Here is a 12,766-nt window from a genome sequence, read left to right as displayed (position 1 = left end):
CCTACACGAACACCCGTTTGATCGATCAGCAGTGAAACAAAAAAAAAAATCAAACGAAAATTACAACAGAAATTCAAATGAACACATATTTGCAAAAAAAAAAAGTGAAATATGTTCTGCAATATTGGCATGTTGTGCAATTCATCCTCATAAATAATATACTTAACAGAATGAAATAATGTACAAAACTGATATTCTCGTCAATGTGTCCGTCTGGCGGAGCAGATATAGTTGCAATTATATAAACAGATAGATAGATAATTAAGGAGATAGATAGATAGATAGATAGATAGATAGATAGATAGATAGATAGATAGATAGATAGATAGATAGATAGATAGATGTATTAATTGTCCACTGGGGAAAGTTGTTTTCATAGTAAAACATTTCTTCATAAGCTACGGAATTATGGTATTCATGCATATGGCTTTAGTTTGTTTTATTTTTGATAAAACTATGTATGGCGTATGTCTAAAAACCATTCAGAAAGCAACAAGAAATTACATTTGCTCTGAAACAATTTCCCATTTCCACGTCGATTATTACCGACATCTGTAGCTTGTCAGATGCAATTAAATGGATGGAAATAAAATGCCCCATCACAATGCGTAAACGTGACGCACAATGGCTGATCTTGCGCTCTTAGAAGATGTGGCAAATGGAAGAATTCGGAGTGAACGCATCTTTAGACAGCAAGAAGACTTGCTGGCAAACGAGGACGAGTGGCTTATGAGCCGGTTCCGACTTCCTCGAGCCGTCCTGTTGGACCTCTGCGGGCTTTTGGGCCCGGCGTTACAGAGGAGCACTCGGAGGAACCACGCCGTGCCAGTCCCACTTCAAGTCCTAACAACACTAGGATTCCTGGCGACTGGCACTTTTCAGAGGGGAATTGGCTGACAGGTCAGGAATATCTCAGCCGACCCTTAGCCGGGTAATGCCAGACGTGTTAAAAGGCATAATAGCTTCGTCCCCATGATTCCATAAAGCTTCCATACACGGCGGGTGAACAGGCAAACAAGGAAAGCTCAATTTGCAGCTATGTATGGTTTCCCAAATGTCATCGGTGCTATTGACTGCACTCATGTTGCCATAAGGGCACCGAACATTAATGAAAATACTTTCATTAATAGAAAGCATTTTCATTCAATCAATGTCCAAATTATTTGTGATGCAGACATGTTGCTCACTAATGTAGTAGCTCGGTGGCCTGGGTCAACCCATGACTCATTTATTTTAAGACACAGCAGTGTTGGACGCAGACTCGAGGCTGGTGCTATACGTGATGGCTGGCTTCTAGGTACGTTTGATTATAGACATTCACATTTTAATGTACTTCAATGGTTTAACCCTTTCACTGTCCTTGCAGGGGACAGTGGATATCCCCTCAAACAGTGGCTGCTTACGCCTTTCCTCAACCCACATAGTGCAGAGGAAAGGCACTACAACATGTGCCACAGCCGAGCTCGCGCTATAGTGGAGCGCACCATCGGCCTGTTTAAGGGCAGATGGCGCTGCCTCGACTGCACTGGAGGGAGGTTATTGTACACGCCTGAAAAGGTGTGCCAAAATCGTGCTGGCATGTGCTGTGCTACACAATGTGGCACAGCTTAAAAACGTGCCTCTACCCCCTGGCGCCGATTGCTGTGTTGGCCCCGACCCTGAACCCCATCCCCACGCATTTGAGCCAAATGCTGCTGCTGTGCGCCAGCGTTTGGAAGTGATGCGTCACTTGTAAAGAACAACAAAAGGTGTGGAAAATATTTATTCAAGAATTCCCTCATCGTGCAGTTTATTTCAGTCAGGGCAGTCTTGATTTCGCCCAACTCCTTGGCCACCTCTCTGATTGAACTAATGACTTCCCTCTGCATTTCAAGGACTGCATCGGTGAGGACACGTCCACTGCTGGAGGGTTTGAGAGCCGCGTGCCGTGGAGACGCTGGGTCCAGACGGCTGCTCAGCTGCAGCATCATAACCACTGGCCCCGCTGGAACACCCAGCAACTGAAATAAAATTGTTCTATATTAATAAACTGTAATTGTGTAGCCTGCATACATGTGACTTGACTGCATTCATTTTACTTATTTCTCTTACCTGTGTCACCCGGTGCATCTGGCGTGTCAGTGTCCCCCTCCGCCTCAATCACCACTCCACTTAATAGGGATTCCCCAATAATTGCCGCCAGTCTCTCATCAAGAGGGTCAGCTCCGGTGTCCCCTTTCCCCCACCCGTGGCAGACACACTCTGGCGATGGAGCGCTAGATGTTTTTTTGCCTCGACTTTGATGTCCGACCATTTCTTTTTTATTTCGCCCACGGTCCGAGGTTGTGAGGCTACAGCATTTACGGCGTCTGCCACCGTTTGCCACTCAAGTGCCTTTTTGGCATTAGTAATGCCCACACTGTGCCCTCCAAACAACATTTTTCTCCTCTTTTCCACCTCGCCAACGATAACTTCTACTTCACATTGAGTGAAGTTACGTTTTTTTTTATTTCCTCTCTGTGTTTGCCATGATTTCGCAATCAATGAATATTAACTTGTGGGCGTTTCACGGACTAATTATGGGCAACTATGGGCGTGTCATGAAGCCGCAAAAGCTGCGCTACATTTAGAATTGATTGTGATTTATTAAGGGAAAAATCCGTAGGATGTGCGTGCGCACGGTTTTATAAATCCGAATATTTCTGTGCGTACGCACGTCCTATATTTCATCCGTACGCCACTTCTGACGCAAATCCTACGCAAAGTTTTATAAATGAGGCCCCTGGACATTAACTCCTCCCTCTGCAACTGGATTATGGACTTTCTGACCAACAGAACTCAGCATGTTTGGTCAGGCCACACCTGCTCCACCACCATCACCGGCGTACCACAGGGCTGTGTGCTGAGCCCATTCCTCTACTCCCTCTACACCCACGACTGTAAGCCTGTGCATGGATCCAACTCCATTAAGTTTGCAGATGACACCACGGTGATTGGCCTCATCAGAGACAATGATTAGACTGCCTACAGGGAGGAGGTACAGCACCTGGCCGCATGGTGCGCTGACAACAACCTGCTCCTTAACACCAGCAAGACAAAGGAGCTCATTGAGGACTTTAGGAAGAAGGAAGCACACATGACCCCATCCACATTAACGGGATGGTTGTTGAACGTGTCTCCAGCTTCAAGTTCCTGGGAACCACCATCTCGGAGGACCTGTCCTGGACCACAAACACATCTAGCCTGGTCAACAAGGCTCACCAGCAACTCTTCTTCCTCAGAACACTGAAGAAGAACCAGCTGTCTTCAGCCACCCTGGTGAACTTTTACCGTTGCGCGATTGAGAGCATCCGGACCAGTTGCATCACAGTCTGGTATGGGAACTGCTCAGCTGCTGACCACAAGGCACTGCAGAGGGTGGTGAAAACCGCCCAATGCATCACATGGACACCACTTCCTGCTATTGAGGACATCCAGAGAAAACGCTGTCTTCGACGAGCTCGGCGCATTCTTAAGGACTCCTCTCACCCTGACCATAGACTGTTTAACCTCCTGCACTCCGGGAGGTGCTTCAGGAGACTCCGGACAAGGACCAGCAGAATCAAGAACAGCTTTTTCCCTACAGCTGTTTCCTAACTCTGCCCTCTTCATATCAGAAGTAACCTGCTTTGTCTTTTCTGTCGGTGTGTTGTCAGTTTTCTCTTTGCTCTGTGATGTATTTTTCACTGTGTGAGAACATGTGTGGCGTGAGAGCTTCATGGCTTGTCAGCCATAGCAACGGTAATGAAGGTGAGTGGGTCTTTGTGAAGGGTCAAATCGGTTGAGCTTAACTTGTATTAAATCAAGAACAATGACTTTTGTATTTCAAAACCCCAAGATCAAATCAAACCCCCAAGAACAAGACCCCTTAATGAGCTGTAATTTCTTCCCATTTATGGGCTGTGAAAGCATGTTTCTGAGTTCACTGTGGTTGGTAGTTCTAACTGAACCATGAAGAGACATCAGCCTGTAAACCCCCATAGATCTGCTCACCAGCACTCTCTGATCTCTCTGAGCCCATGTAAGACCGCTGGGTCAGACAATAAATCCCCACGGGCTGAACCCCACACCCCATCATCCAACCAGGACACTGGGAACACCACTAACAACTAGCCAACCGAATCAAATGCTTAACATGATTTACACAAGTGCAATGAGTTCCCACAACATCCTTCACTTGACTCCAAACATCATTTCTATTAACCAATCACCACTGCCTGACTTTAACAGCACACTCTATAAAAATAAATGTTCCAATTAGAGAAAAAAAAAAAAAAAAAAAAGTTTAATGGCCTGATGCAACAAAAGAAGCTTTCTAAGACCCACAGCTTGTTAGGGGCCTCTCGTACAGGAAGCAATCTAACCATTCGCCTGCACTATTCTTTAATTGTTGGTATATGAACAAAACCATCCGGTATTAAAGCAGAGGTTTTCTCAGGAAGCCACGAGTATGAACAATAACTATAAAAATAGAAATATTTTATTAATCATTTAGCAGATGATTTTATTCCAAAGCAACTTACAAATGAGGAAAATAGAACAAATCAAAATGAATAATTAAAAATAATTATAAATATTTTCATTATATGTGTGTGTGTAAAATATACACATACACACACACACACACACATCCAGGATGAGCTTTAAAAAACCAACCAATCCAAGATTAAGCGAAATCATCAACAATCAAATCCAGCTAACTGAGTGCCTACGAAGAATGGACCCCTGAAAGTACTCAAAATAGTGGGTAAAAAAAAGAACATGAGTAATAAAAATTAGAATAAAATTGGAGGAACCAAACTTGGAAACGTAATCTCCAAAGAGTCAAAGTCAACCGAAGAACTTCATACAACCAAAAAAATAAATAAATAAGTGTTCCAAGGTATCACTAAGAACCACTGGAAAAAAAAAAAATAGTTTTTAAAAATAATGTTGCAACATTCAATTTTTAAGAGTACAGTAGGTTTAGAGATGGACAGAAACATTCAAGGAACAACAAAAGAATGTTGCCCAAGATCTACTTTAATAAATCACATTGTGCTGAATGTGACTACACATTCACAGAAAGAGCATCCTCTCTCTCTCCAAGTGCTCGTCACTCATTGAACATCTCACTCCATTATTCACAAGCTCTTTACCATGAAAGTTCAACCTCAGAGTTGCTGGAAAGAAAACACAATACTCTCTCACAAGCAGTTAGCCGTATATAGAGCAGATGTGATGGCAGAAATAGACCATCAGCAGTTTCAACTTGAGCTCTGAGACCAAAACAAACGGCTTGCCAGGAGAAATGAGGCAGCCCTTCATCTCACACACAAAACAACATCTAATGCCACAGTCTAGGGCCTACGTAAGCACCACACCTGAGTGTGTGTGTGTGTGTGTGTGTTGGTGGGTGGGGGTAGGTTTGGAACAATGTTCTAACAAGGTGTGACGTAATGTCCCTAGACCAAAGGACCAAATCACAGCCAATCAGATGTTTGATGCTTAATTTAAAACTATGTGAGAATGGGATTTTAGACCAATGAGATTTGGTGGGCGGAGCTATTCAGCAACATGACCTCATGTCACAGATTATCCTGAAGTGACCTGATGGCATCAACACCTGTGGTAACTTGTCTATTCACTTGTCGAAGTGATGTCTAAAACCCAAGTAATTAAAGAGATTGTTTGTCAATATGTTTTTCAGGTTAGAACATGGTGTTTAGAGACTGTCAAAAAGAGTTTTGTGACTTATGGTCACATGCAAGCTGACTACAAAAATGTAATCAATAGAAGCCTTCTATTCCAAATAAACAAACCCAAAATACTGACTTTTCTGACTGTATTAATTCTGTATAAATTGAAATTAATTTACAAATTAGTGGATGTGATGTTAATTAATGAAGATAAATGAACAAAAAAAGTAACTGCAAAAAAGTTATTAACTGTTAACCTAAAAAGACTGCATAAACGTAAAAAAAAAAAACAAAACAAAAAAAAAACTGAAAAATAAATAAACCGAGAAAAAAAGTGGAAAAAGTGATATTAAATTAAAAATATACAAATGTTGCAAATAAATAGTTTATTGGAGTGTGTTTTACAAGTAAACACTTTTTCAGTCTTTCTATTCAAAATATCATGTTTAATTCAATATGTTACTGGCCATTTTTTTTTTTAAAATCTACTACTTAGTAAACACTAAGTGAATTGTAAATTTTAAAAAAGTAGCGTGAAAAAAAATTCAGCAAATTTAAATTACAAAAAAGCCCAGTTCCCCATTTCAAAAGGAAATCGGTAAACACAAGGTGATTATCAAGCTATTGAATAGTCTTTAAATCTTACCTAAAAGTGTATTTTATGGTTGGGTAAGTCTGTAGTAATTATAATTAGCTACCTTATATTCACAAAAACAGAATTGAATAGGGAGCCCCCACAATTATATTGATAAAAGGTTGTTTGTGTGTTTGCTTGTATGCTCTTTGTCTGCTTTACCATTTACAATGGAATTTGACCATGGGGTGGAAAGTCAGACGACTATTGATTGAACAATCAACAGCCCTTTATTACTAGACGGCTGGATGCCTGTATGTCTGATGCACATAGGGAAATTGGATCATTTGAAAAACAACATGCATTTCAAGTTTAAAATGCATTAATTCCTGCTTTTGATGAGAAATGTCTGTAAATCAGGTGAGTGAACTACAGGCTATAAATAAAACAAATATTCTACAGCTATAATAAAAAGGCTAACCTTAACCACCCTGATTTCCTTTAAGCTCTATAATCTCCACCAAAAAGATACTGTACCTCAGTAACTCTAAATGGCATCTTCACTTCAAAGAATGATTTATAGAAAACGTCAAGCTCAAAGATAATACAATAATCATTTTAAAATTAACGTAAGTACTCCAACAAAAAATACACAACACATTTTGTGGTGTGTAAACACTCCACAAGCATTGACTACATGCGCGATTCTCATCCAGTTTGTTTACATTTACGTTCACTGCGCAGTTTAAAAATATGTATATTTACCAGCTTTATATCATTATACAGTATAAGCCTCATTTATATAAGATGATTTCTTATAATAAACAAACACATACCTGTTTAATCATGCAAGCTCTAGTAAATGTGCAGGTTCATTAGGTCCTGTAATTTAAAAGTGTGCACATTTCCATGTTTACTCTATTTTTCCCTAGATTTAGGCCTAATTCGATTCGAGTTCTTTCAGATATTTACTGCTTCGATTATGTTGTGTGCTTTATTCATCCACATAGACAGAGGCCGCTTTTGAGCTTGCAAGGCCATGGAAGAAGAGTGACGTGCGCATATTCATCATGACAATAGATCGTTTTTATTTAGTTAGTTTGTTTAATGATCCAGTCTTTCTATGACAAGGAAATGGTGTTAAATTTTGCCCTTAAATGTACTGGTTATTAGGTGTGATTATATTTTATGAATCTATTTACTTTTTTTCTATTTTCATAAAAATAGTGTAATGTAAATTGTACGTGTCAGTTAGAGACTTTATTTATGACTAATAATAATTTTGACTCTTAAGACTGCCACACCTTTAAGGTGTGGTCTCATTTACCTTTACAGGCAAAATCCAGTCATTCCAATAGGAATCTGTGTGATCAAGAGTTTAGTTTGGGGTTCCCCAGGCAAATTTTGTTCAATTTCAAGATGGTCACATGAATTTGCCACTCTGACCAACAGAAAGCTGCTTGGTTTGAAAGCTTTATGCATGGCTACGCTATTGATTATAGACAGAGGCTCTATTTTGCCTTTGAGACCTCACTGAAAGTTCACTAATGTGATCGCACATTCAAATAGGATTCTGCACGATCAGGAGTTTTGCACAAGGCGAAACATTTCCTATGCAGAATTTCTCATCAGAAACAAGTTTGTTAAACTTTTAATGTGAAAATTTGGTGTCGCTGTTGAACAATGTTTCTTTAGAAAAACAAGTGATTTATTGAAATAATTAAAAAAAGATGTGCAGTTTTTTAAATACAATGCAGCCCAACTTGTTTAGAAAATGACATCATAAAACGCAAAAAAAGTGCTCATCAAGCTGGGTTGCTGAAAGTTTGCTATTGTGACTGCACACTGGTGAAAAATTTCCAACACAGATTTCGCATCGGATTCATGTATCTTAAACTCTAAACATGTGAATTTGTCACAATGTAAAACTGTTTCGTTTGGAAGTGACCTCTGAGTAAGTCACTTCCAAACTAAGAATTGCTACACTATTCATAACAGACAATGGACCTTCTTACTTTGCTAATGTGACCTCACTGTTGGGTACAAAAATTGGGGTACAATACAAATTGTATGTCTGTGTCCACAATAGACCCGTATTATGCCAACAGCACAAAAGAAAAGTCCATGAACTGCAGCCACTTTAGATACAACAGGTCGTTTAGTGCTCGAAGTGGCTTTAAGCAATATTCCTAAAAGTTTACCATGACCATCACTGAAATACAGTTCTTGAGTGAGCATCAGGTTCTTCAGCGCTGGCCTCATGCTGCACACATGGCCGACGGTGAACACGCGTGTTTGTGCGCTTGACAGCTGACTCATGCTCTGCCATGTCAGGGAGCGAGATCCAGATCCGAGGATTGGAACGGCATCCAGAGCACCTCGTCACAACACCACTGAACCGATCCAAACAGAGCAAATGGGTCACGCAGTTGAGCTCCATACAGGCCAAGCGTCTCCCTCTCCGCCCCCATCAGCTCCTCTGATCCAAACGCAAACTGACACCTCATAAACATCCTGTCAGAGGGCTTCATCTCACTCACGTCCTGCTGCCTCTCCTCCTCTCCACTGAAGACAACGGATGCATTAATTACTCAGAATTCAATCTGCGTGAGAGAGAGACCCGCGACCCGCACACACAGGTTAAAATGAGCAGCCCAAAATGGATGAATGCACATTCCATTCCATTTAAAAAAGAGGTCTTTTTCATATTACAGACTTTCCTGTCACTGCGCATTTAATTCTCATTGTGCTGCGTATCTAATATTCCATTTTATTTTTTCTTATTATTCAGAGAAAGAACATCCTGCACTTAGACGTGAGACGAGATGAGCATCTTTATTTCTGAAGAGCAGCCAGGGGTCAGTGACAAATAAAAGATGTCCAGGATGATTAAAAGAAAAAATGTTCTTCAAATCTATAAGTACATGTGATAAAACATTTTTTTTTTGTAAGTATCAGTGTTCAGTACAAAAATGTTTCGTTAAAAACAATTATTATTATTAATCTAAAAAGTTCTGTAACTACAATTAATTAGTACTAAAATGTTTTTTTGTTATTGTTGAAAATCAATACCATCCCAGCATGCACACAACATAAGACATTGATATTTGGTTAAATTACATTTGCAATGTCAGGTGACCAAAATTCAATGTCAGTTCAACGTCTAATGTCAATGTTAATTTGATGTCCAATACCAACGTCAGTTGATGATGTTTTTAGGTTGTGTAACCAAAATCCAACGTTAAGTCAACATCAAATTGGCATCAAATACTGATATCAACATGATTTTCATTCTCAACCAAAATATAGTAGATACATTTTTAAATCAAAACAATTAGTAGTAGTTTTATTTAATATAAAAAGTGCTGTAAGTACCTTGAGATATAGTCGCTGTATTCATGTTCGTTTTAAATATTTAAAATCATTAATATATAGTACATTTTTATTAAAAACAATTAAGATTAAGTTTTATTTAATCTAAAAAAAAGTGCTGTAACTACTAACTAAAAAGTTATAAATGTTTGAATACCATGTCATAATATCCTTGCAATTATTATTATTATTATTATTATTATTATTATTATTATTATTATTATTATTAAATTGAATTAAATAAAACTACTACTACTACTACTAATAATAATAATAATAATTAGGTTTAATGTAAAAAGTGCTGTACTGCCAAAAAGTAATTAAAAGGAATACTTGAATAATAAAATATTTTAATTTAGTTTGAAAATACACTCAGTGTACAATCTTATTAACAAAAAAAATGTTTTACTTTTTTTTTTTTCTTAATTACTTTTGGATGCAACCGTCATTTAGATTGTACAATTCGATTAGCTGTGTCACAAAAAAGTGTCATGCCATTTTTTTCAGGTTTGATTGTGTTTACTCACAAGACATTCACAGTCAGCTGATGGGCTCAGCAAAACAGTGTGTCCCGAGCTAAGCGTCCAGAGATGAGTGTCCATCACAACAATGACGGATTTCAAACTACGTACTTCCAAGTATCCAGGTGACTAACTCCCAGTGAGGCGATTTAGATTTTCTTCAGGAATTACAGCCCCTTATCACTGTTTATGACAGCTACAGTACGTTTAACTTTCAGATCACTTCTGCACATCTCTACGAAATGATCCACTGGGTGGATGAAAATAAAGGTAATCCTGTAAAGAAAGAAGAAATGTCATCTGTGTTAAAGGCTCAAATCTTCATTCCATTTGTGTTTACTCTCAAAGTCACAGACAACTGAGATCCAAGTAATCTAGTAATGAGACTGTCAATCAGCAGGATTATATTCTCTACAGAGCTGCACTAGAATTGAGCCTTTTTTCCCCCTCCTTGTCCAAGGCTTAGAGGCAGAGGTCGGATTGATAATTGCTGTTTTCCTTGGCTTTCCGCTTAACCAACTGCAACATTTCAATTGACCATTAAAATGCTAATGGTTACGTTAATTGTACACATGGGCCCGTTAATAGGGTGAACTGTTCGAATATATTTGCGAAGTAAAAAAAAAAAAAACCATCTTGCTTCAGGTTAGCATATCCCAGCATTAAAGTATTCCAGTGTGCTCTGCTGAAAATGAATGAATGGTATCACATGACTGATACTTCACATCGTGGAATGTGTGAAAAAAATCCCTTAGACACATAGGGTACAGTAAGAAAGCCTGTTATTACTGATTAAATAATTGCGACTTAAAAATAATTATTGCGACTTTTCATCTCAGTTCAGAATTTTTCTTGTAGTTCTGTAAATACGTAAACTCAGAATTGTGAGGGGAAAAAAGTCAGATTCTGAGTTTGTCTCCCAATCAGAAATTTCTCACAATTATAATTTTATGTATCGCATCAAGTTTTTTTCTCATAAATCTGAGTTTACATCTCATAATTCTCGCTTTTCTTTTCTCAAAATAATGACAACTTTTTTCCTTGAAATTCTATTTTTTTTTTCTTTTTTTTTTCATGGAATTATAAAAAATAAAAATAAAAAGACAATTGCGACTTTGGTCTCACAATTCAGACTTTTCTCTTGCAAATGCCAGTCTATATCTCGCCTTTCCACCTTTTCAGAACTGTGAAAAAATAGATTAGTTTTGAGTTTATATACAGTATGTAAATTCAGACATTTTCTCAGAATTCAGAGTTCACATTTCGCAATTTAGACTTTTTTCTCCAGAATTCTGACTTTACATTTTGCAATTTTGTTTCTTTGTTTATTTTGTTTCTGCCATGGAATAAAAAAAATAAAAATAAATTGTGACTTTATGAGAGAGTGGCCTTACAGCCAACCAAGTTTTGTTCACAGCAAAGGAAAACCAGTCTCCTCTTGGCTTATATCTAAATTTTTCTTTACAAATCCTCACTTTGTACTGGGTTTTGTTTTGCTCTGTCCTCTCACTACACCTATGTCATACGTTATCAACTGGAACACCACTCTCATGTGTACGACAGTTAGCGAAAGCTAGAGATTATGGTTTATAAAGTTTTAAATATGGATATATTTCTTACCTAAACACATTACTTCGTTTCAGAAGGCTTTTATTAAACCCTGAAGCCATGTGGAGCACTTTTTATGATGGATGGGCATACTTTATTTTGTATAAAAATCAAATCTCAACAGCCATTCACTGCCATTATAAAGCTTGGAAAAGCTAGGACATTTGATGACTTGAGGGTGAGTAAATCGTGGGTGAACTATCCCTTTAAAAACACTAGCATTGTGGCAGGAAGATTTGGACGGCTGACCAAAACTTTTTTTTTTTTTTTTTTTTTTTTTTTTTTTTTTTTAAATATACTCATCTTTTTATTCCATATTTTGGGATGTTTGCATATTTTGGTATGTTGTGACGTATAAGTTTCAGGCCATCAATCACTGCTGCTGGACCACTCTGGTCCCGTCAACTGAGGGGTCACCACGCTGACGGCCCTGAGAGAGGAACGTTCAAGCATTCGACACATCAATCACCCCCAAACAGGCCCTCCACCCCACGGCATGCTTCACCGCTGTCCTGAGTCTGCCGCCGTGACGTTTTGATGGGGCGTGCGAGCCAGCGGTAAATCGACATCACAAGATGAACATCAAAACACACGCACTCACTACGATTCCCCCAGCATGTTTTGTTTACACACGTTTGACAGGCCAAGCACAATGTCTCTTCTCCACCGTCACACGCGGTCTGTTCTCGTTTACAGTGCTGTCAGTGAGGACCAGAGAATTCTGGGAATTCACACATGGAAACTGTGCCCGAAGGGTGTTTTGTTAGAGCAGGGTATAACTGTGGCTAAAAAAAGGTTCTTGACATTTTCCATATGAGCATAAATGTTAATGCCCTTAAGCAACTATTAGAAAAAAATCTGTTTGGGGAGAATTTTCAGCTTTTTATCGGCACATGGGTTTAGTGATCAGATCTACCATAGTTCCATAGTTCTGTCCATCTGTCTAGGGTTCATTCTAACTACTTTGTCTTTTTTTCTGTCTGTTTATATTGTTT

General features: G+C 38.7%; 1 protein-coding gene across 1 annotated transcript; it reads left to right on the top strand.

The window, feature by feature from the left end:
• Positions 1–1,111: 1,111 nt before the first annotated feature.
• On the top strand, positions 1,112–1,904 carry LOC109070583 (putative nuclease HARBI1). Its single transcript, XM_019087124.2, has 2 exons — positions 1,112–1,297; positions 1,367–1,904. The coding sequence occupies exons 1-2, from the start codon at positions 1,177–1,179 to the stop codon at positions 1,609–1,611; spliced, it is 366 nt and encodes a 121-aa protein (XP_018942669.2). The 5' UTR covers positions 1,112–1,176; the 3' UTR covers positions 1,612–1,904.
• Positions 1,905–12,766: the final 10,862 nt, after the last annotated feature.

This window comes from Cyprinus carpio, chromosome B25, assembly GCF_018340385.1.
Source record: "Cyprinus carpio isolate SPL01 chromosome B25, ASM1834038v1, whole genome shotgun sequence".
Classification (NCBI taxonomy): Eukaryota; Metazoa; Chordata; class Actinopteri; order Cypriniformes; family Cyprinidae; genus Cyprinus; species Cyprinus carpio.
The sequence above is the reverse complement of the archived record's forward strand: the minus strand, read 5'-3'. Positions and strand labels throughout refer to the sequence as shown.

Excerpts from the sequence above, each read along its gene's own strand:
- LOC109070583 (XM_019087124.2), top strand. The coding sequence starts at position 1,177 with ATGTTGCTCACTAATGTAGTAGCTCGGTGGCCTGGGTCAACCCATGAC. Across the intron at positions 1,298-1,366 it reads ACGTGATGGCTGGCTTCTAG|GGGACAGTGGATATCCCCTC; the intron begins GTACGTTTGATT and ends CTGTCCTTGCAG.